This window comes from Acinonyx jubatus, chromosome E1, assembly GCF_027475565.1.
Source record: "Acinonyx jubatus isolate Ajub_Pintada_27869175 chromosome E1, VMU_Ajub_asm_v1.0, whole genome shotgun sequence".
Lineage (NCBI taxonomy): Eukaryota > Metazoa > Chordata > Mammalia > Carnivora > Felidae > Acinonyx > Acinonyx jubatus.
The window spans coordinates 54,756,764-54,780,840 of NC_069397.1; the positions used below are offsets into that span (position 1 = coordinate 54,756,764).

Consider the following 24,077-nt stretch of genomic DNA (forward strand, 5'->3'; position numbering starts at 1 on the left):
TGTCATTAAGAATATAGCAATTTAATGGGTCCAAGATGAAGGCTGTAAATTGTTGGTACATGAAGAAGATCCTTCTGAAAGCTCGTACGCGCCTGCTCGTACCCGCTCTGCCTCGTCCTCCTCTGCCCTTTGTCCTCTAATGGAAGGTAACCAGTCACTGGCCGATGGAAGCCACTTCAGGATAACTGTGGTCATGTCAGTAGAGTCCCTCCATCCTCAGGTTTGCTGGGACAACTACCAAGCCTCCGCCCCTCTCCTGAGGCCCCTGCAGGGAAATGTGCCAAGGCACCCTCCCCGGGGGGCAGCTTGGGTCCGGTCCGGGCCTGCACAGCTCCCCAGTGCTCTCTACCCTCCCAGGGCAGGGACCCTCGCTCCCTTTCTTCTTTCCCATCTGCTGTGACTTCATAGCAGGTGAACAGGACAGAGAAGCCTCTCTACTGTTCCCTCCCCACACCCCACCCCACCCCACCGTCACCTGGGTCCTGCCTCTGGGAAGCCCTATCAGAAGAAGCCGACAGGCCAGTGTCTGCGCAAGGCTGGTCAGCTCCCCAGGCAGCTGGGAATGAGGCTGAGGCTGAGAGCCTGTCATACTGAGAGGCAAGACCTGGGTGGCGACACCCTCCCTGTCCCCACAATACCGCCCGCCTCCTTGCCAGGAGGGTAGAAGGCCCTTCAGAACGTGCGTTCTGACCCCGTGTCCCAGTTTGGGAGGAGAGCCCGTGCAGGCTCTGCTGACCTCTCGGAGGGGGCAGGAGGCTGCTTGTGGAGTCATTCAAGAAGACGCCCAGGTGAAAGTATCCTGCCTGCTGAGGCAGGGAGAGGTCCACAAGGCCCAGTCAGAGCCTCGGATCCGAGCTGCAGGTCGGGGGTGGAGAACCAGTGGCTGGCGGTGTGGTGTCATAGGGCTGCTGTCAGCCCCACACCTCCCAGAGGCCGTTGCCCCTCAAGCCCTAGAGGCTCCAGGCATGGGCTGGAGGGCTCAGAGAGAACGCACTTGCACCCTGTTCCCGGGAAGAGCTGTAATCAGGCCCCGGGCACCCACTCCTCAGAGCTGGCAGCCGGTGGGGCGGTGGGAGAGACTTCCAGGGTTGGAGGCCTTGCTGAGGAGACAGCGGAGCCTTCAGGCTGAATGGGATGTCATATTGTAGGAGGCTTTCTTCAGGGTCTCCAGGAAGAGCTGTTCATTCTCCAAGAAGTCACGGTCCTGAAAGGCAGAGCTGGCTGAGCGGTCCCCCTCTGGCTCCCTCCTGTACCCACTTCTGAGAACAGGGACACTGGCTTGCAGGACCGAGAGCAAGGTGGAGCCAGCCCTCACTCAGGGGCCCTCTCCCCACGCACTCCCTGGTTCAGGGATGCAGGGACATGGACGTGAGTGAGACAGACCAGGTCTTAGTCTGGTGAGGCCCCTCGTTAGCACATGGCTTCACCTCTCTAAGCCTGTTTATAGACCAGAGATAATAACATTACCTGCCCGTAGGGCTGGGGGAGGGCAGAGGCCCAAACTGCACATACAGCTTTCCCACGGAGCCTGGCTTGCAGGAAGTGCTCCGTAAGTGATAGCTGCGATCTTTACGGTCGCAAGGTTACCGCGAGGTTCAACAGAGATGATGGATGCCAGTTATGTGCCACAGAACCAGGCCTGAAGTACGGGTCTCAGAGATGCTCACGAGGCAATCTGCACTATTATTCTGGGGTGGAGTGGGGGCTCCGCACCCCCCGGGGGCCAGGGCGTGCTCCTTCCTGCCTCCCACCAGGAGCCCTGGGCCCAGAGCCGGTGGGCGGCTCAGGAGACTCACCTGCTCAGCTGTGTGTTTCAGCAGCATGAGCCTGGCGTGGAGGTGCGAGGGGCCCAGGCCGGCGGGTGGCCGGCTGCACCCGAGGGGGGTGGGGGCAGGAGCCACAGTGGCTGAAAAGGTGAAGGAGGAAGTCAGGGGTGCAGCCCAGGTGGGAGACCAGAACAGCCGCGGCTGGTTTCCTGGGGGCCTTCTCACCACCGTGGGAGGCTGCAACCCGGACAACCTTCTGGGCACTTCCACCAACTCTCCAGAGCCTTTGAGAATGCTCATGGGATCTTACCTGGCAAGTCCAATTCTAGGAATTTACTCGAGGGAAATAAGGCAGAGGTGCAGAGATGTATGTACAAACATCTCCGCTGAGTGTTTATCTTAGTGACAAAAAACAGCTCACTAAAAAACATGGAGCATAATGGACAATTATGCTGAGTAAGAATTATGATCGGGGGCACCTGGGTGGCTCAGTCGGTTATGCATCCGACTCTTGATTTCGACTCAGGTCATGATCTCACGGTTCGTGAAATCGAGTCCTGAGTTGGGCTCTACGCTGACAGTGCGGAGCTGGCTTGGGATTCTCTCCATCTCCCTCTCTGCTTCTCTCTCTTTCGTAATAAATACATAAATATTAAAAAGAGGAATTATGGTTAAATGTTTAATTACTGATAGGAAAACACGTTCTGTATGTACATTTCTGAATGAAAAAACTCAAGGCACAAAACATACGATGTCAAATTTTTTAAAAACATGCACAGTGTAGAACACTACACCCCAAATGTTAAAAGTGGTTTTCTCTAGAGAGGGATGTTTTATAAAACAGCGTTCCTCTCTCTTATGTCTTACTGTGTTTTCTCTAACGGACGTGCGTTACTTGTGTAACAAGGGACTAGTGAGCGGACTCCCACGGGCCCCCGAACCCCAGTGGAGGGAGGCTGATCCTGGCAGCCGGGCCTGACCCCCAGCAGCCCAGCCCAGCCCAGCCCAGCCCACTTCCGTCCTCGCCCTTTGGGAGCTACTCACCGCTCAGGCAGGACGCTGCCGGGCACTGGGTCCCAGGGAACAGCGCCGCGGGGCCGGAGGGCAGGTCCTGGCGGATGCGGTCCAGCCGCAGCCTCTGCTGGGCTAGACTCAGGTGCTCCTGTCCCCGACCCCAGAGAGAAGGACGTGGCTGTGAGGGTGGGTGACCAGAGGGGGTCGTGGGGGCCGCCGGAGCGGGGAGGAGCCTTGCCTCGTGCACGTGCCGCTCCTGCTGCCGCAGCCGCTCCTGCTGTCGCTGCACCAGCTGCAGCCGCGCCTGCTGCTCCTGCTGCACCTGCCGGGCCTCACGCAGCGCCCGCTGCCCCTCCTCAAACTTCTCCGAGGCTACCTGCGGGGAGACAGGCAGGGTCAGCCGTGCCGGGCGGGGGCGGGGGGGGGGGGTGTCCCGGCTGTGCCCCCGGAGCTGAGCAGCTCAGCACCTGGCTCATGCTCTCCACCTCCCCGGCGCGGAGCCTGGTGCGCAGGGCAGCGGCGCTGACCCTCTCCTTCTCCAGCCGCAGCTCCTGCCGCTCCCGCTCCAGGGCCTCCCTCTCAGCCGCCAGCTGCTCCTCCTTGGCTCGGAGCTCACCGGCTCTGATCTTCAGCTCGGCTTGCTCCTGGAGACAGCAAAGCCTTTGCTGCCTTCTCCTCTCCAGAACCAACCGCCCCGGCCCACCCTGCATTGTTTCCTCGGCTCTGATCCACCCCGATTCTGGAGGAGGTGGCGGGGCAAGGGGTCCGAGAGGCTTGGGGTCAAGCCTCGGGGCCGCTCCTCACCGGGGGTCCAATTTCTCTGAACCCCAGCTTCCTCATTTCTAGAATATTTAAGTCATGGGGTGCCTGGCTGTCCGACTTTGGCTCAGGTCATGATCTCACAGTTCGTGAGTTTGAGCCCCGCGTCAGGCTCCATGCAGATCGCTTGGGGCCTGCTTCGGATTCTATGCGTCCCTCTCTCTTTCTGCCCCTTCCCTGTTCACATTCTCTCTCTCAAAAATAACCTTGAAAAAAAAAAATTTAGAGTATCTAACTCTTGGGAACACAGTGAGGATTGAATAAGGGTATGTGTATAAAGCACCTAGGACCGTCAAAGGCAGTTTTTATCATATGATCATCGTTTTAATCCCGACGCTCTAGGCTCTTTGCTTAGTGAATACATCCTGACGGAGGAGCAGGGAGGCCGGGGGAAGGAAAGGGCAGGGCTGCCGAGCTCCCCGCTGTCCCAGAGGCCCTGGGCCCTACCTTGGCCAGGCTGATGAGGGTGCCCTCCCGCTGGGTGTCCACCTGCAGCGCCCTCTCTGCCTCACGCTCGGCCCGCTCCTTACTCAGCTTCTGCTGCGCGAAGAAGTCGGCCCACTCGGCCGCTAGGCGCCGCCGCTCCTCCCCACACCTGTGCATGACGGACTTCTGCTCCTCCAGCAAGGCGCTCTGGGATGAGGGGGCAAGGGCACGGGGTGAGGGTCCGTGGGCTGACGGCAGGGATCACAGCGGAGCGTGGCGTGGCTACACTCACCTTGGCCTTCTCCAGCTCCTCCCGCTCCATGGCGATCTGCTGGACCATGACCTTCCTCTGCTCCTCTAGAGCGCGCTGCGTGGACTCAGCTTTGCACTGCTCGGCATTCACCCGCCATCGCTCCTGGGGGTGGGTGAGGTCTGAGGACACATGCCCCCTTGACCCTCCACCTGCCCCCACGTCTGGCCCGACTGCGCCCCCGGCAGCAGTGCAAACGCACCTGCCCCTCCCACACTATGCCACAAACACCTCGTTTCTGGAGAGGTACAGAAGGAGGGGGGCTGAGCGGGGCTGCCAGGGCCCAGCCGCTCGGATGAGCTGTACCAAGGCCTGGTGGCTCAGGAACTGCCACTGAGAAGCACCGGGCCGCTCCACAGGGCCCGAGAACAGCCACATCCCTGCTCCCTGAAATGCCAGCTACTCATGCTGCCTGCCCGTCTCCTGTCCACCGTGCAGGCGAGTGTGCCCGGGCGGGTGTGACACGGCATTCGCCGGGGCACCGGGGGCCACACAAGCACGAGCTCAGAAGCTTGACTGTGCCTGGCCCGAGGCAGGGGCCTAATCAAGTCACCAAATGCAGAACTGAATACATATGGTTCACGCTACAAGGGCACCTATGTCTACATGTTGATGAGTCTACAGGATGCCCAGGACATCCTCAGGGGCCATCTCTGACTAGCGGGGAATTTACATTTTCTCCTTTATTGCTAACTGGACTTTTTTTTTTTTTTTTAATATTTATTTTTGGGGAGGGCACAAGTGGGGGAGGGGCAGAGAGAGAGGGACAGAAGATGTGAAGTGGGCTCTGTGCTGACAGGCTGACAGCAGTGAGCCCATGTGGGGCTCGAACTCACCAACTCCCAATGTGGGATCATGACCTGATGCTCAGCCGACTGCCACCCAGGTGCCCCTGCTAACCGGACTTTAATTTTTCAGTGTAACGTTCTCATGTTATAAGCTGGTACGAGATACACAGGAGTTTGAAAACGCATCTGTCATGGCTCAGGAGGCACAGGCTTCAGTGGCCAGACAACCGTGACAGACCCAGGCGAGGTGGGCAGGCAGGGAGGCACTGCTGACACCCTGGGGTGCTGGGGACGCAGGCCCTGCCGGCGGGAGGGTGGCCCACCTGCTCCAGCAGCCGGCTCTGCTCCGTCAGGCGCGCCTCCGTCTTCCCCATGACCTCCTGGAGCCGGCTCCGCTCTTCCTCCATGTCCCGCTGCTGCCGGCCCAGTCTCTCCTGCAGCGCTGGGGGGCCGCAGGGGGCTTAGCGCCCGCCCGCCGGCCCAGCAAGATGGGGGGGAGCCAGGAGGGGGGCCCCGCGGCCCACCCGGTACCTCGGAGCTGCTCGTCACGCTGCCGGAGCCCCAGCTCCCGCTCCTGGGCCGTGCTGAGGTGCGAGGCCTCCACGCGAGAGGACAGCTCGTGCAGGCTGCTGGAGAACTTCTCCATCTGCTCGATGACGCCATTCAGGGACCTGGGGGAGCACCGGGTCAGCTGGGCGCGGAGCCCCAGCACTGCCCCTCGGCTGGGCCGGGCCCGGACGGCGCTCGTACCGCGTGTGGGAGGTGGCGCTGGTGACGGCGTCAATCTCCCGGTCCTTCAGCAGCTTCAGCCGCTGCAGCTGCTCCTCGTGGTCCTTGCGCATCTCCAGGATGGAGGCCCTGCGGGGACCGTGGGGGGCGGCGCAGTGAGCACAGGGCAGCTCTGCGAGTGAGGGGGCTCGGCCATCAGTGCTCCTGGGCTCTCCTCCTCCTCTGCTCCTCCAGGCGCTGCCTCTGCTTCCCTGGCTCCTCATCCTTATCTGTCCTGGGACCTCAATGCCACATCCACTCTAACGGGGAGATTCCTTCTGTTATTCAGCAAAGGACACTTTCCACAGAAAAAAAGACAGGTGCGTGCACAGCCTCTTCTTGTCTGGCCAATCTGAGATGTATTAGAAGGCCTGCTCTGCCTGCATTGACTGGCTCCCCTAACGGACCCCTTCTTAGTTTGCTCTCATTGAGATCGGACATATCATCAGCGGGATGGACACGGCAGGCACAATGCTACAAACCCCTTCTAGACTCGAGAGCTCTGGCAGGTGAGGGGCTTGACCTGTGCTGAGTTAGGGCCTCAGGTTCTCGCTGCTGCCAGGACTTACCTAAACAGTCAGGGACCCCCCAGGCCTGCAGGGGCACCTGCCCCATTGCTGTAGGGGTGGTGGGCCCTCCCCTGAGAAGGGGCGATGGCTCACTGTGTGTGGCCTTGGTTCTCACATGGAAAAGAAAGGGTCAAGCCTGAGCTGCTATGCCTCTGCCAGGGGTCTCCACTTCCTCCGGCCGTCCTGGAAGCCGGCTCTCTCCCCGCCTGCCTGCCTGCCCGCCCCAGGTCTCTCCTTTACCGCTGCCCCTCACCGCTGTCTCTCACCGCTGCCCCTCATCGCTGTCCCTCACCGCTGCAGCTCCCGGAGCCGCTCCATCTCCTGGTCCTTCTCTTGTGCGGCGGCCGCCAAACGCTGCTGGTGCTGGGCCGTAAGCTCGGCCCGGGCCTGCTCGGCTTCCTGGCACTGCGACAGATACCGGGCCGACAGCTCCTCATGTTCCCTCCGCAGCCGCTCTTCCCGTTGCTGGTACGATGTTTCTAGCATCTTTACATGGCTTCTGCCAACAAAGCATGCAGCTGTGGGGCTTAGAGGGCGAGGGCAGATGCCCAAGACCTCTCTGAGTACATCAGCTCAGGCAGGCCTCGAGCCTCGGGACGCCCAGGTGGGAGGAGCATGGGTACCTGTGAGCACTCTCGAGGAGCTCCAGGTCTGCCTGGTGTCGCTGCTGCAAGCTCTCCAACAGCAGCTGGTGCTGGGTCCGCTCCAGCTCCAGCTTCCGCACCTGGAGATGGCAGGAGGGAGGGCGGTGGGCTCTCTGGGACACCGGGGGGAGCCTTCCAGCCCTCAGAGGGACACCCTTCCGCCCCAGCTTCGCCCCCCAGCCCGTGGCCCCTCTGCCCTTCACCTGGGCCTCCAGCTCTGCCAGTCGGGCCTGACTCTGCAGAAAGTCAGCCTGGAGCTCGGCAGTGCCACTCTGCAGCTGCACCTGTGCAGCCAGGAGCTGCCTCTGGTATTCTGTGCCCGGTACCAGGCTCCGTGCCAGGGACTCTGGCAACAGGGACTGTAGGAGAGGGCGGGAGATGTTTCTGGGGTTAGGCAGGGGACAGGGACTCAGGTGAGCCCAGCTACCTCTGGCTCTCAGCTTGCTAGGCCTTCCTGGCCCCTGTGCCTGATCTGTGGCTGCAGACGGGGACGAAGACATGGCACCAAAAGGCCAAGGGCGAGGCCTTGGAGTCATGCAGTCACTGCACCTCCCCACTGGGTCTGGTTAGAACGGGTCTCCCCCCTCCCTCCGAACAACATCCTCCCAGCAGATGTTCCAGATCCCTAGACAGCCGGGAGAGCCCCGGCAGCATCTCAGCTGTGACAAAAGCTCCCGGCCCTGGCACCTTCCGTGGGCCCAAAGTCCAAATGTTGGCTGCTACCCTGCTTCCTGCGGGTGGCCCACTACCCACCATCTCCAAAGGTGCTTCTGGGTTACTGGGGGAAATGTCTCTGTGGCCTCCTCACAGCTGGGCTCAGACGTGGCTGGGAAACAGGTGGCGTGGCAGCAGGACGATGGCAGGTATGGAGGTGGCTTTCGAGACGGAACGACAGGATGCCTGCCGCCCTGCTTTCTGACCGGAGTATTCCCAGCTGCCCCTGCCTGGGTGCCATCTCTAATTCCCTCCCTGAGCCGGAAAATTAGTGCCCAACTCTGCCTGAGAGCGGCAAGGCTAGAAGCTGAGGAAAGTGCTGGCGGTAGGGGGGCGGGGGGTGCTGGTGAGCCGTCCAACGTCCTGACACATGACTCCCGACAGGCTGCTGTGGCCCCTGCCCCGCGGGCCTGAGGCCTATTCCTGTTTGTCCGCCCTCCCTACCTGGACAGGCACAGAAGGCCCTGTGGTCTCCTGGGAGCTGGGGAAGCAGGCTGCAGGCTCTGAAAATCAACAGCGGAGAAATGAGCAGGAGGCCCAGAGAGACCGGAGGTCTTGCATGTGCATTTGGGAGTCCAGCCCTACTTGTCTCCCGGGCCCCGAAAGAAGCGCCAAGTGCCTCTTCTGCTTCCAGAGGTAAAGCACCACACAGAGGAGAAAACAAACCGGCGCTGGAGAGGTCTCCACGGGCTGTTCCCCTCTGGGGGTCACCGACACGGAGGGCCAAGGCAGCCTGGTTCCAAGTCACGGGGGACCTGAGGACACAAGAGATTTGGGGGGAGGGTCAGTGGTGGCAAGATGAACAGCCTGCTGTGTAGGACGCAGAGAGGTACGAAGAGGGTTGGCGTGGGCAGTAAAGGAGAACATCAGGTGCAGACAGTTGACTGGAAAGGCCTGGTGGCTGGCAGTTTACTAAGAGTCAGTCTTGGTTGGGCAGAGGAGATGGGGACCTGGCTCTGAGTCCCCTTAGTCAGCGGGCCTGATATAAGGTATTAAATGCCATATGCCAAGCTGACCAACAGCCCAGCACGGCTGCCCATCATATCTGAAGAAAGGGGCCCGTGCAGGCCTGACCCAGCCTCTCCCCCACCCTCAGTTCCCCGCAGACACACCCTGAGGTGGTGGGTCCTGCCGGTGGCTTATGTGCCGCTGTTCCTGAGGACCCTCCAGCAGTCGCTTGCTTGACCCCTTGAGTGCTGGCAACACGCTGGCTGAGGAAGCAAATGTTAAAGCAAAGGTGGCAGAAGGTTCAGGTTAGACTGGACGTGGCCGGGCGGGGACACGGCCTGAGCATGAAGCGGTTAGCCATTCCCTGAGCCCCAGTCTGAGCCCTTGGCCTTCTAGTAACCCTTTTTTCTTTCTTCAATTTGTTGAAGAAGAGACAAGAGACAAAGCATGAGAGGGGGAGGAGCAGACAGAGAGGGAGACACAGAATCTGAAGCAGGCTCCAAGCTGTCAGCATGGACCCCGATGAGGGGCTCGAACCCACGAACCATGAGATTATGACCTGAGCTGAAGTTGGACGCTTAACCGACTGAGCCACCCAGGCGCCCCGCCCCTCCAGTACCCCTTCTTGGCCCCAGTGCCTCCTAGGGCACAGTGAATGGCACTGACCATGTGTTGACAGTGCAAGTAGTGACAACCGAGGTGTTACAGACACCAGAGTTAAGTTCGAGTTCAAGCTCAAGACCTTTTTCTGGCCCATGTAGGTCTGCTGAGTTAGACTGGGGCTCTGCTCACTCTCCTGCCAGGTTCAGCTCCCTTTGGGCTCCTCTCTTCTCTTGTCCGTGGTTCCCATCCACTTTGGCTCTCAGGGTCAGGGGAAAGCTCTCCTCTTGGTTTCAGATGGAGGTCAAAGCCAACCTCCTCGTTCACACCAACCCCAGGGTTGGGTTATGCTCCTGGCCTGTCACGCAACTGCCCACTTCACCTCTTCCTTGCTCTGGCCACACAGCATCTTGCTACTTCCTCTGCATGATCCCGGTCTTGCTGGTCCCTTTTACCCTCCTGCCCTCGGAGGTCGGTTGCTATCCTGCCCCCACAGACCTCCACTCAGTGGGTTTCCTCAGGAGTTGCCCCTTAGCCACTGTCTTCTCTCACACTCCCCAAAAGCACCAGCACACGTCACGTATTTTAGCTCGGGGCAGCAGAGGCGCTAATAAATTTAGACACTGGGTTTTTTTGGGAGCAGGGCCCTTACTCAGAGGCACCAGGATGGCTGTGCTTTCGTCACATCAGGGCGCCCTCTTTCCCTGCCTGATCAAGTCAGCCCTTGTCCACACGGCAGTCAGGGTGAGTCAACGACCTCCTGGTCCCCTCATGTCTGCACCTGGGCAAGAGCAGGGAGCCGGACGCTCTCTCTGCCGCACCCAGGGAAGTAGAGAGGCACAGCTAAGAGGCGATGTGGGCTGGCACTCATGACCGAGGCGCTGACATGGGCAAGGTTGGACCCCCCCCCCGCCCCCCCACCGCCCGGCCCTCCCTCCGCTAGGCAGCAGCCCAAGCCTGTACCTGCTGGAAGGGGGACTGCCCGCTGCCCCCACCAAGTTCTGGCCTCTGGAGGCCTCGGTGTGCTCCTCTCGGGCCAGACCTCGGGACTTCTTCCGACACAAGGCATAGCTCAGCCAGTCCTCTTCCTCTTTCTCCTTAGATGCTCCCAGCTGTGAAGGCTGGCCGGCTTTGGCAGGGAAACCTGCACCCTCTGGAGCTGGCTTGGCCCCCGGAGAGGAGGTGGGCAGTCCAGCTGGGGCAGAGTGCTGGCTCCTGGGAGGGGGCGCGGAAGGAGTGGAGAGCGCCTCCCCTCCCCTCTGAGCCTCTCTGGTGGGAGAGGGAGAGAATAGGTCCTCGTCCTTCAGGCCCAGCCAGTCAGCTCCTCCCTTCCTGGGGTGGGTGGGGCTGGTGGCCACTGGGGTGCTCCTTTTGGAGGCTGGTTCTCCCTTGGGATCTGTGCCACCTTCTGCTGAGAACCTACTTCAAGACAGAGAGGAGGAGGTCTAAGGCAGGGCAAGCCGTCTATCCCGCGAGCCCCCTGACCAGCCTTTCCCTCCGCTGCTTGGGGGTGACTGTGAGTGAGAGGTTCCCCGGGGCTCTGTGCAGCCAGCCCGACACCCCGTGAGCACAGTGCCCACACCAGCTTGGGTGGCAGGGCAGCGGCCAGCTGAGTGCCAGTATTACTAGAACACCATCAAACGCACGTCCTCAATTCCACCACGTGAACGGGGGACAGTTTCATTTGCAGCAAACAGGACCAAATCACAGCCGTGGGCACACTCGTCCAGAGAAAATGCAGTCGGGTCAAGTGGTTTTAGGTTTTCCATTAACATTTTATTATCTGTTCATTTATTTGGCCACTGCCTGGAAGTGTCAGTGGCCAGTGGCAGCGGGTTGCAAGGTCTAAGAACACCCGGGGACTGAGAAAAATGTCAGTGTGTGTGGCGGGTTATTTAGACACAAAGAGGCTGAAAAGGCCAACATGGCATAACGCCAACATCTGCTGAGTCTGGGCGAGGGATCGGAGGCAGTGCTTTGTACCGGTCTTACAACTTTTCCGTCAGCTTGAAATCATTTCAAAGCATAAAGTTTAACATCTATATGGGGAGGAAAACCCCAAATTCAGAAAATTCCATCCACTGACTTAATGTTTTATGGCACACTGGGACGAGCCTGCTGCCAGGCATCGCGGTGGGCCCCAGAGCAGTTCCTGGGGAGCAGGGTGTGAGAAGCCACCAAAGGTTCTCGGTCTCGCTACCCCAGGGATTGGACATTCCTCGGGGAGATCTGACATTAGCTGTTTGTGGCTTTAAGGGCTCCAGGCGGAGTTGGGGTCCCCTCTTGCTTTTCCTTCCAAGGAGGCTGGAAGGAAATGGGCCCGTGTGGGTGGGACGGGGCAACCCCCTCTTCTCCTTCAGCAGCCACAGGGTGCCACCCCTCTGTCTTGTATGCCGTGGTTCCCAAACTGGGGCACTTCCTCCTTCCCAGTGGGCACCTGCCCCCAAAACCAAGCTCCCAGCAGGCCCTGCTTACCTGACCGACTGCCGGTGGGACTGCCGGCCCTCGCAGGAGCCCACAGTGGGCTGATAGGCCCCAAAGGTGAAGTCCTCATCACCCCAGGGATCTTCTTTGTCTGAAAATGAAGAGGCTTGTGATCTAGAGCAAGGGAGTCAGATTCTTTTGTGGCTGCAGAACACTGTTTAAGAAAAAAACAACAAAAACTGAACTGGCAGGGGCGCGTGGGTGGCTCAGTTGGTTGAGCGTCCCACTTGGGCTCAGGTCATGGTATCTCACGGTCCGTGAGTTCGAGTCCTGCGTTGGGCTCTGCGCTGTCAGCTCAGAGCCTGGAGCCTGCTTCAAGTTCTGCGTCTCCCTCTCCCTCTGCCCCTCTCCTGCTCATGTTCTATCCGTTTCAAAATTAAATAAATGTTAAACAAAAAAACAAAAAAAACCTGAACCGGCAGCTTGACGTGCCAGGCAAGTGAGTAAAGAGGAGGCCGCTCTGGGGAAAAGCAGGGGTGCAGCGCTGGGCGTGAGCCCAGCGTCTCGGGGTCTGGCACACAGGGCATCATCTGGGAGTGGTGACGGAGGCACTGGCGGGGTCCTGCCCCAGACAGCCTTTGGATGAGGCCCGGTGAGCCGCGTGTGTTATGAGAATGATTCTCAACACACGGCCCATGGGCCAACGCTTTGAGAAACCGTGGTCTGGATGATGATTTTCAAACTGTGAGCTGCTATCCATCAGCCAGAGCCGATTTAATGAGTCACAACCAATGTGTTTATAAATCAAGTAGTGCCCAGATAAAAAATAACAGAATGCTGAACACGGTAGTTGTTATTTCGTGACACTTTTGTCTGAGTCATAATAACGTGTGTGTGATGTAAAGCTTCTAAAAAAAACCTTTTTTTTTTAATGTTTATTCATTTTTGAGAGAAACAAAGAAAAGTGCTTGTGCACAAGCAGGGAAGGGACACAGAGAGGGGGACAGAGGATATGAAGCAGGCTCCACACTGACGGCAGAGAGCTGGATGCGGGGCTTGAACTTACAAACTGTGAGATCATGACTTGAGCCGAAGTCGGTTGCTTAACCGACTGAGCCACCCAGGCGCCCTGTAAAGCTTATTTGTTATTACGGGCTGTGGTAGAAATGTGGTCTAGGGGTCCCCCACCTCGCCTCCCCTACCCCACGAGCCTCCTCACCCTGTGGCCTCTGGAACTTCTTGTCCAGCTTGAACTCCCTGTATTCCCCAGTGCCCGGGCGAGCCAGGAGTTTGGTGGCAGTCCCCCGACCCAGCAGCTCATCCAGTCTGGAGCGAGCAGGACGGGGCCCTTCCCTGCAGGACGGGACACACGCAGGAGCACGTGAACATGAGGGGCTCCTGGGGGTGGGGGGGTGTCGCTGGACCCACTCTCTAGCTTTTCCCAGGACCTGAAGTGTGGCCAGCGTTTCTCTACTTATAAGGACCCTTACTGGTCTCCCATCTGCCTCCTTTCTGCTGTGGGGCTGTCTGCAAAGCCCAGGGTGGCCATGATGTCATCCTCCTCATCAAATAGCACTTCTTCTTTCTTTCGGACCGGGGTGTCCCCAGGAGTTAGAGGAATAGAAGGACCTAGAACACAGAACACGGGGTGCAAGGCCCATGGCCCACCATGCCCTCAACCGTGCTGTCTGAATGGGTTGAGGGGGGTGTTTCTCTGTAACCCGGACCTCTGGGTGTGACAGCAGGCGTTGCACATGTCCGGTCTGCCCATAGGACCTGACTGCCCCCGCCCCCCCTGCCCAGCGTCACGCATCCCACCTCCCTGTTCAGAGAGACCGATAATCCCTTGGTCCAGCATCTGAGGCCTATGGTCCCGGCCTGGCAGAGTTCCGGCTTGCACTGCAGACTCCAGCCAGCCTGCTGCCCACTGCATCTGCCCCAGGACGTGTCACAAGCCCACTCTCCCTACCTTGATCTCTGACTGGGGCTGTGCCCTTTTCGGAAGCCAGTTTACTCTCTGTCCTGGGTGGCTTCTTGGTGGTTCCTTCCTCATCATCGGAGAGAAGTCCCGCCAATGGGTCTTCCAAGTCTCACGGCCAGAAGGGCAAGCACAAGTCAGACTGCACGCTTCGTTCAGAGAACAAGCCCTGCTAGATTTCTAGCTATTCCCACACATGAACAGGCCGCTCAGCACCCCAGAGGACACAGACCAGGCTCAGTAAGGAGACAGGGAGCTGGAGAGTGGGCTCGGCCTGCAGTCCAGCATGGCGGGCCCCGGCCTGCCTGTGCGCCCCCCCCAACTCTGCTGTCTGTACAGCCTTCTGGAAATGTCCCCCAAGCATCAGAAGTGAAGTAAATACAATGTTTGTGCGTTTGGAAAAGGAAAGGGAATTCTTATGCTTTATAAAACCTTCAGTTTGATGTCTGGCTTCAAAGTCCTTGCAAAGAAGTTACTCCAATCTCCCAGCCACTACAACACAATCAGTCCCTCCCTGAATTCCTGAGGAGTTGAACCAGTGGCACCGGCTGTCTGCTCCTCCTCTGACATGCGTGGCAACCTGACCTTGGGCAAGCAAGTAGGCATTACCCAGGTTCCTCCGCTCTTAAAGCCAAAGTGACCCAGAAGCGTGACCACGGGGCCTGTGGTACCTTCGAAGGAAAACTTCCTGTACTGATGCCCAAAGTTGCTGGGAGAGGGAGGGGACTTCTTGGCAGGAATGGTGTCCCCTGCAAGAAGCAAACAGAAGGCAAGGTCACGGGCCTGGGCCTCTCCCAGCCAAGGTCCTGCCACACTGTGACAGGGACCCTGGGGTGGTGTGCACTTCTCTCTGGGCGTGCTGAGGGCTCATGGCCGTGGAGACTGTTCCCCCACAGGCTTCTGCCAGGGAAACGTGGTCCGAGGTCACCTCCCGCCCCTCCGTCACATGTCATCACTCCAAACAGAGTCACAGACTTGGGAGGTACACGGGCTACCACCAAATTCCCCAAATTAACTCAGGTGGTTTTTCCAGGAGCTGCCATGTTGCACTTAGAGGCACTGGAACCACACGAGGCAGGAGGAAGCTGTCCCCTCCCCCACCACAAACACTCAAATGGCCTCTCCACCCCCCGCAGAGAAAACCCACAGCAGTGACAGCTCCCTTCCGAGTATCTGCCGAGTCCCCAGAATGTCCAGACACCAGGCGCTCTCTCCCACTCGCCTTTCTCACTGGCTGTTAATAGGCCGGCAGATTTAGGATGACTAGGCAACTCTTCTTTCCCAGAGCCCTTTGCAGCTCTTTTGCTGGAGGCCAGATCGGACTTCTTCAGACCCAAGAGATCGGCATCCATGTCGTCCAGATCCTGGAAAAGCAGGAGGGAGGGAGGAATCCCCACGGGTGCTTGGCTAGTGGCCACCAAACGTCCCCGTGCTCTGAATAGCCTGGTGGTGACACTGCCTCCATATTGCACGGGGGACACACGGGGACTTGGTTTGGGGAACTGACCCCAACAGGGGTACAGAACAAGGCCAGAGGCCAGGCCGAAGCACAAAGTCTCCACTGGCTCGGTCTCTGATAAGCCCCCTGGTCTCGGATGGTACCCCTACCACCATTTCGGCCAGGGGCACTAAAACCTGTTTGCTGGTGCTTCTCCCACAGGCTCAGTAAGCGGTGAAGCTCTATTTACGGTGGGAACAAAACTACATGATCCTGGGGTTGAGGACTCAAAGGGACTGTCCTGGGCTGTGAAAAGGGGCCCCGGGGCAACAGTCAAGGAGTCCTTAGCCCGCCTGGGTCAGAAGAGGCAGAGCGTGATGAAGATGCTGTTCCGGGTCAGTGAAGGTTCTCTGGTGATGACACAAGCCACTAGGCACCCAGCCAAGCGTCTCCTGGCCACCACGGCCCCTGGTACAGACTCGCCAAATGCTGATCCTCTTAAGGGGACGAGGACTTTGATCTGGGAGGATGCTTGGCAGCCCAGGGGCAGAAGCGTGAGGGACAAAGGGGAACGAGAAAACTACGCAGGAACGAAGTGAGCTGGGAGAGAAAACTGAACCAAAGGTAAGCAGAGCAAGCTGGGGGACAGGGGCCCAGCTTGTGGTTCTAGCGTGAGACTCAAAGAGTCACCACCGGCAGCAGAGGCAGAGGACTTGGGGGTGGCCGCCAAGGGTGCCAGCCAGCTGGCCTCGGAGAAGAGAGATTTCAAGATGAGGTTAAAGAGGCTCACTATGGAGTCAAGAAGGGAGCAGACTCTGATTCTTCGGCCCCTCCCGTCCCCCCAAGGCTGAAAGCAAGTGCTTGGCCAGGGACGTGGGTTAACCAGAGGGGCAAGAGACTGCTGCTCGACAGAAGGGCAGGGGGGAGCAGAGGTGACCTAAGGTTTCAGACCCCAGCCAGGCCACCTGCACCTTGGAAGATTATCTTATAAACTGTACAGAATTTATGTCTTAAAATTCCATTGCCAAGCTTAGCTTGGGGCTTGATCCAATGAGAACACAGCCAGACTGAAGGGGATTTGGCAGGGGATGTGGAAAGAAATACAGACAACAGTTAAGAAGCAGCATTAGAGGAGTCTCTCCTCCTCTCCCTTCAATGGTGGTGTTGGTACAGGGACGTAGCCCGGAGTCTCTGGGAGGAAGCCAGCCCCACTGCACTAGGGGCCTATCGCATGACGGTGTCCCTGGGTAGTAAATCTCTATAAACCAGGAAAACAGACTTCTATCCAGAAGGACAGGAAGGGCAGCAGCTCATAGATGAGCTCCTTTCTTGACTAGAAAGGGCTCAGAAACACGAATTGCAGAGGGAGAACCAGGAGGGAGAAGAAAGGCTTGGCATGGAACACCTGGGTCCTGCCCCGGGTCCCAGAGCTGTGCAAGCGGGTGCCTTACCTTCATGGTCTGGAGGAGAGCCTGCGGGTCTGCGTCTGAGATGTCTGAAATCTAAGTGCGCAGGACAGTAAGGATGTGTTAGTCGAGGACCACCAAAGCTCAGGGGTCTAGCTCCTTGTTGCCTTGCTTCTATGAGGGCAGAGCTCGGCCAGTGCGGCACAGATAGGAGGTCCTGCCTTCACCTGGGACTTAAGTGTAGTCAGAAGCCAAACCTCCCCAGGTGTGGAGACCCAGAAAGTGCTGCCGCTTTCTGTCCCTCCCAACTGGAAAGAACCCTTTCATTAATGGGCTCAAATTATGCTACTTCCCAGGGGCACCTGGTTGGCTCAGTAGGTTAAGCGTTCAACTCTTGATTTCGGCTCAGGTCACGATCTCATGGTTTGTGGGATTGAGCCCCATGTCTGGCTCCGTGATGAACGTGGAGACTGCTTGGGATTCTCTCCCTTTCCCTCTCTCTCTCTGCCCCTGGCCTGCTCGCACACACTCTCTCAAAATAAATAAACTTATTGTGACAGGAGGCCCAGTTACAAAGGGCAACACAAGCTCTGCTCTCCAGTGCATCTCACTGGTAGGAAGGAGAAGCATGTTGGGTCCACAATGGGGTCCACTTGGTGGTTTTTGGGTATCATTTTAAAAAACACACTGGCTTTGCAGAAACTACTAAACCCTTCTGTGAGAAACCTCCCAGCCACCACCCATTTCGCTACTTTTAGGGATAAGCAGAAAGGGTGGGGGCAGGGTGGGCCAGGCTCACCTCAGCATCAGGTCCTGTCAGGCCTGCTGTGGTGCTGAAGGCACAGTCTTCCAGGAGGAACCTGCAAAGATGCGGAATTGGGACCCACCTGCAACCCCAGGGCACTAACTGATTCCAAGAAAGGAAGGTAGCTTAGAGAGTAACCAGTGAACCCGTAAGACTTCTCTGGGAGAACAGGACAGAGCTGCTCAAAGGAATTTCACAGGCCACCTAAGGCAGAGATTTTCACTTTTTCTAAAGCAGGAGAGCCCCTTCAAATACAATCCGGTAAACACTCGTGGTGAGCACAGGATAACTACAGACTTGTCCGACTGCTATGCGGTACATTTGAAAGTATTTTAACACGGTGTGTCAGCTGTACTTCAAAAAAAACAGCCACAAGATTGAAAAAATAAATAACCAAACTCTTCAAAGCAACAGATAAAAGAGAAAAACAGAATTGCTTGGCCAAGATGAAGGTGGAGGGTGGAGAACTCCTAAAACTCCCTCCCATTGCTCAATGGTCAGGAGCACTTTAGAAGAATAAGCAATCTGAAAGCCAATTCTTTTATTCTGGGGAAAAGAAAATTGAGGCTCAGAGAGGTTCAGCAATCACCCAAGACCACACAGTAAGTCGTATATGCAGGACTAGTAGCCAGGACTTCTGACCCCTGGTCAGCTCTCTTTCTACCCTTCAGGCTCGTTCACGGACCGGGAACAGGGAGAAGGGAAGAAATCAGTGACAGCAGAAGTAGGGCAGAGAGGAAGTGGAAAGTGGGGTGAGGAGGCAAGAGCATTTGGACCGAAGGGGCCACAGCCACCCAAGCCAGTCCTGCACTTACTTTGTTCTAGCCCTTGAAGAAGGGAGCGCCTGGGTTACAGCCATGGCATCTCGGGCTCGGGAAGCTAGTTTCACAGGCTCCTCGGGTAGTATCACTGGAAAAAAAAACACACACACACACACACACACACCAGAAGAGGTGCCATTTGGCTAGGGAACTGGAGTCCAGATGAAAAGGACTGAGAGTTCCCCACCAAGCTCCCCAGAAAAACCTTCTTGCAGGAAGGTCAACCCTGAAAGCCAACTGGTGCCAGATGAAGAGCCCAACCCCACCACACTGCAGGGAAAGGCAGAAAGAGCGATGCACTCCGCCACCCAAAGCTCCTGGCCGAACATAGGGCTTGGGATCCATGGGTTCTTCTGGGCTGGGTGATGGGAGCCTCAGCCTGGCTGTCCCCGGTGAGCATTCCAGGACCCTGAAGCCCTGCTCCTCAGGGCAGATGCGGACACACAGGATAAGGACCTCGTATCCAGAATATATAAGAAACTCCTACAACTCAACAGTCAACAGACAACCCAATTTCAAAAAGGAGCTGATTAGACCTTTCTCCAAAGAAATGCAAATGGCCAATCAACTCATAAAAAACAGATTCGGGATCATTAGTCATCAGGGAAATGGACATCAAACCCACAATGAGACACCACTGCACATGCAGTAGGATGGGAATAATCAAAGAGACAAAATAACAAGTCCTGTGGGAAGATATGGAGAAACTGGAACCTTCGTATCCTGCTGGCGGGAACGTAAGACGGAAAATGCTTTGGTGGCTCCTCAAAAGTTAAACATCAAATTACCATGCAAGTGATTCCATTCCTCAGTAGACACCCGAAAGAACTGAAAACATATGGCCACTCAAAAACGTGTACATGAATGTCCCTAAGAGCGTTATTCATCAGAGCCACGCCGAAACGTGGAAACCATCAGAATGTCCAGCACCTCAGGAGCGGATCAGCAAAACATGGTCCGTCCACACACCGAAATACCGTCCAGCCATAGGAAGGAATGGAGACAGGAACGGTGCAGGCGAACCTCGTGAACACCACGGTGGGTGAACGAAGCCACACGCAAAAGCCATGGGCGATGTGATTCCATTTTATACCACACGTCTCCAACAGGCGGGCCCGTAGGGAAGGACAGTGAGTAAGTGGGGTTGAGGGAAGGGAGAGTAAGGAGTGACTGCTAATGGGCATGGGGTTTCTTTACGGGGTGATGAAAATGTTCTGCAATTAGACTGTGGTGATGGTTGTATAACTTTGTGAACACACTAAAAGCCAGTGAAATGTGTACTTAAAGGGAGTGAATTTTACGTGAATTAGATTTCAATTAAAAAAAAAAAAGAGAAGCCTAAAGCAGGGGATTCTGGGAAAGGGGCACTTACTCTCATCCCCCAAGAGGTCACCGAGGACATCATCAATGGAGCCTAGAACAGAAGAGGCAACAAGACTTCAGGAGGAAACAAGAATGTCCTCACAAGTTTCACATCTTGAGACCTCATCCCAGTTCCAGACTCCTCAACACCAGAGTGCTCAGATGCTGGGGCCTGGGCCCAGCTCTCTCTTCGGTGGCCACGAGATGTTTCCTGATTCTCTGGCAACACACCACAATGCCTTCTTGAAAGACCCCAGGGTAGAAATCAAAAATCACTTTCTCAAAGGATGATGCTGAAGATTTTCAGGAGAATCGACATCCTAGGGGACACACTGGCCAATGAGCCAGTCTTCCAGACCCTGAATAAAGCCCGGCGAGCTTCCTTGGAAAAGGTGTCCAAGATTTCTAGGCACACACAAGCTTCTTTCACACCAACAGCCTCCTTGTATCCTTCCACCTGAGACCTCCTCCTCCCCCCAGAACTGGTCTGGAGGCACACCTCCTCGGCCACTTTCCAAAGGGGGCACATGGAGGAAACCCAAAGTACAAACACTGAATTAGTTCTCGAATCCAGCTTAAGTGCCTTTACCACCCTTAATCCCAGCCGTATACTTCTGGATACAGAGCCCAACAAGAAGTTTTTCCCAAGCCCCATCCCTTGTTTATTTCTGGATTACTCTGAAGGCCGACAGGCAGCACAGGGAGTTCCCTAGGCAGACCAGAACCACCTGTGTAATTATGGCAAAATCAGCAAGTTACAGGCACGTCCAAGTTGTTTGTGGATGAAAGGTTGGGGAATTATTTTTGGCTTAAGGCTGATGTTCCATTTCTCCACTCACCTTTCTTTTTTTTTTTTTTTTTATAACAAGGATTTTCTTCTCTTTTTCTTCTTTTTAAAGTTTATTTATTTTGAGAGAGAGAGCACATGCAGGAGAGAGGCAGAGAGACAGGGAGAGGGAGAGAGAGGGGGAGGGAGAGAGGGGGAGGGAGGGGGAGAGAGAGAGAGAGAGAGAGAGAGAGAATCCCAAGCAGCTTCCACAGTGTCAGCACAGAGCCCAAAATGGGGCTCGAACTCAGAACTGTGGGATCATGACCTGAGCTGAAATCAAGAGTCGGACCCTTAACTGACTGAGCCACCCAGGCACCCCTCGACTCACCTTTCAATCCCTTTTTGGTTTTTGGTGCCTAAAATGGGGGGAAAAAAAAAAACCCTAAATCAAACAGTGAACATGGCTGAAACTGAGAATACAGAATAAATTGCTTTTGCCAAGTCACCAGAGGAAAAGGAGCACCAATCGCATTTAGAGACAGAAGCTCTTTATACTTTCCTAGAGTTTCAGACAATAGACTCATTCGGAGCATGGAAACAGCCCCCACTAACCAGCAACGGATGCCCCTGTGGGTGCCATCTGGTGGGCAGAAGTCTCCCTCTTCCCTGATTTCCAGATGCCACGTGCAAACCCTCCCGGGCAGGATGTAACATAACTGGGAAGGGTTTCCCTTATTCTGTGCCCCTGACTTCTCAACACCAGCAAGAGACACTTAAAAATGCTTCCAGCTGACCATGCAGAGGCTCAGAAGTCTTGCTCATTGTGTAAATCAGATATCAATTCTACTTCCCATCATTCTTCTCTTGGGACCATATCCTGGTCCTTGTCAGCCAGCCCCAAAAGTCCCCCATGCAGTCAAGACCTTGGGGGTGAAGGTAGGGTTGCGTCTGCATTCTGCCTACCATCTCAAGACTCTGGGAGCTGCTTGTAGCTTGTTCACAGTGCTGTCCAGCTCATTTGAATTCTGCCCACATCAGGCTCATCCTCCCTAATGAAGAAAATTCAAGTGGTTGCTTAAAAACAATGTAGTTTTAACAGGGCTTGGGCCCAAGGCCCATCAAGGCTTCTGTCTCTCTACTCATTTGAGAGGTCAAAACCTAGCTCGATAAACTAAAAATTCTTTACCGGGAGAGCAACTTAGATGAGAAGCAAAGTGCTCTGGATGACTTAATGAGCTGAGATTACTCACATAAGGTGGGGTGGTCCTCCTGTCTCACCCTGAAGGAGGATGCAGGAGATGATAGGTACCCATCTCAGGAGGAAGGTGGGTGCCACTCACTGTGGCCAATAGGCATTCCCCGCCAACACCCATGACTACTTTCTCAGCAGCATTCAGCACAAAGAGTGGATGTGAGGCTGCTTACTCCTTAACACTATTTTCACCAATGGCAGAAATTTTCCCCTTCAGGCTAACTGTAAATCCGACTTAGCCCATTAATAGAGAAGTGTTTTACTCAGGCTGTCACTCTCTCCTTCCCCATCCTGACCATTAATTACCAAGACAGACCTTCCCATGCCTTGGAAGAAAGGAGTCGGAGGGGGTCATCTCTGGTGTTGCCGGTCCTGTTAATAGAATGCAAAGTTCATCTAGGATTAGGTACAGGGGCCACTCTGAATGTTTGTGTTGCTCTTTCTTTGTGATGGCAGTTTTCACGACCTACAAGTCCAAGCACGTTTTGTCTCATAGATCACATCCAGGAGTTTCTTCCATCTCCTAGGGATCCTGTCCCAGCCTCCCAGACCGCGGGAATCTCTGAGAAGTTTGCAAAGGCCAAAGGGCCACAGAGCACCATCGCGTCATCGCCTCCGCTCAGCCAACTCCGTCCGTGTCTGGCATTTTAAAATCCCGAGCCCGCCCCTTAGCAAGGGCCCGCCGGGAGTCGCTCCACGGTCGGGAGACTCCGCGCCCCTCCCTGCTTCACCCCCTCCACGCGCCCACCCCAGCTCAACCCGAGCGCCACCTACTCTCCTCCCAGCCCCTGAAATCCCCCGGGTTACGCGCCGTTCCCCGCAGAGGCGCAGCCGCTGGGGCCTGTCCCAGCCATAGCCGCTGGTCAGGACCCCACTCGAGCCCAGCTCGCCCTGCTCTCTCGTCGGGAGCCCAGCGGACGCCAATCTCTCAGTTGCGCGGCCCTCGGAAGAAAAGTGAGCCTCGAGGCATCCTGGGAGTTGTAGTCCTCGGTCCGGAGCCAGAGGAGCAGGGGACGCCAAGATAAACTACATTTCCCAGAGTGCTCGTCGCGGCCGTTAGTCGAGGCCAGGCCTGTTTGCGGCCCTGCGCGTTGCTAGGAGCTGCCTCCACGCCACTTGTGGTCCTGTTAATAGAATGGAGGGCGCCCGCTCCAAGGCCGGTCGGATTCTTCCTCTGGTCCCCATTCCAGGACTGCCGGGACCTGGGTTCCAAGACCGAACACTTATCCTTCAGCACTCATCCGAAGGCTGACTCGTGACCGGGTGAAGGGCGTGAGAAATGTGCTAAGACTGGAAAATTGACGTGTGAAACCATGAACAATTATCTACGGATCCCACACCCCGAAACTTAGGGAAGTGTCTATGACCTCCCGGTTCAGTTGTGAAAATCAAGGGTGCGGAGCCAGAATAGAACCCAAACACGGCCACCCAAAAAGGGCACGTAACGCATTTTGTGTTAATTACAGGTTTTATTAAGGGTCTTGTCAAACTTTACAAAGGAAAAAGCGGTTTATGGTTTGGCTTACCCGCAGCCCAAGCCAAACAGGGCTGGCAGGGCACGGTTGTCTGATCGTGGTTCCCAAGTTCTGGACCCGTGCACCTCCTTGGTGCTACCACCTCTACCGACTGGCTCCGCCAGGGATGGGTAACAATACATGCTAACTAACTGCATCTTGTCAGGTAGGAACCAAACACAAACCCTAACAGTAAAAGGGAAATAGGTAGCAGGTAATTCTACGCTCTGAAGAACACAAGTAATTTCCTTGAATCCACAGCGACTGGAAATTAAATTGTTTACAAATAGTCTGAACATTATGTGGAAGGTCATGTACTTGCTACCTAGTCTATGAAACAGTTGACAGTATTGTGGCACAACAGCTTATTTTGGTTCAGAATTCTTCAAATCACTCCCCGGTTTTTCATGATCTTCCTAAGATAATCAATGGCCCAATTAATTGTAAAGCAAAGTAAGAATGAAACAAAAACCCCTGGAGATCCAGGAATTTGAAGGTTTGCAACAGCTAGCACCTGATTACTCTAAAGGTTCCTCATGTTTCTATGTTTACAATCACGGAGCGCAGGAACAGGTAGTGAAAATTTTAGTGTACAGCTAAAAGCAAAAGTCCAGTGGTATTTTAAAATATTAAGTCATTTTAGCAATGTACAGTGTGACTTGGTCAAATCCTCCAAGAATGGAGTAATAGTTAGTTGAAGTGACCTCTGTATTATTTCATGAAAATGATCAAAACCTTTATCCTGAGTAAGAATCAACAAAAGACTTTTTGTTGGTCTCACGTAGAAGAACCTATTTCCTGGCACTGCTTGGAGGCAACCAGTGACCCGGGCACACCTACCACATTTATAAAGATTAGCATGTGTGCAGACTGTATCTAATCTCTTCTTTCCAGCTCACGGGGACTGTAAGCTGCAGTCATCTAAAGAATTTCTGTTCCCGA

General features: G+C 55.9%; 1 protein-coding gene across 1 annotated transcript; it reads right to left on the bottom strand.

Annotated features, from left to right (window-relative positions):
• On the bottom strand, nucleotides 1-22,677 carry FBF1 (Fas binding factor 1). The gene is made up of 31 exons (XM_053212394.1): nucleotides 22,396-22,677; nucleotides 21,938-21,993; nucleotides 21,333-21,418; nucleotides 20,758-20,785; nucleotides 19,611-19,652; nucleotides 18,233-18,326; nucleotides 17,412-17,472; nucleotides 16,658-16,708; nucleotides 15,015-15,132; nucleotides 14,440-14,517; nucleotides 13,760-13,879; nucleotides 13,281-13,419; nucleotides 13,010-13,143; nucleotides 11,842-11,941; nucleotides 10,330-10,788; nucleotides 8,931-9,029; nucleotides 8,485-8,573; nucleotides 8,263-8,321; nucleotides 7,308-7,463; nucleotides 7,084-7,184; nucleotides 6,753-6,959; nucleotides 5,874-5,981; nucleotides 5,655-5,794; nucleotides 5,447-5,565; nucleotides 4,318-4,440; nucleotides 4,047-4,232; nucleotides 3,248-3,424; nucleotides 3,019-3,156; nucleotides 2,811-2,928; nucleotides 1,797-1,906; nucleotides 1-1,204 (listed from the first exon to the last, which is right to left on the bottom strand). Exons 3-31 carry the CDS (start codon nucleotides 21,333-21,335, stop codon nucleotides 1,121-1,123), a joined length of 3,441 nt encoding a protein of 1,146 aa, XP_053068369.1. The 5' UTR covers nucleotides 21,336-21,418; nucleotides 21,938-21,993; nucleotides 22,396-22,677; the 3' UTR covers nucleotides 1-1,120.
• Nucleotides 22,678-24,077: the final 1,400 nt, after the last annotated feature.

What these genes read in the sequence shown, in the direction of transcription:
- FBF1 (XM_053212394.1), bottom strand. An exon ending in AGGAGGCAGATGGGAGACCA is followed by an intron (nt 13,144 to 13,280) that starts GTAAGGGTCCTT and finishes CCCGTCCTGCAG; the next exon opens with GGAAGGGCCCCGTCCTGCTC. An exon ending in TGAAACACACAGCTGAGCAG is followed by an intron (nt 1,205 to 1,796) that starts GTGAGTCTCCTG and finishes TCTGCCTTTCAG; the next exon opens with GACCGTGACTTCTTGGAGAA.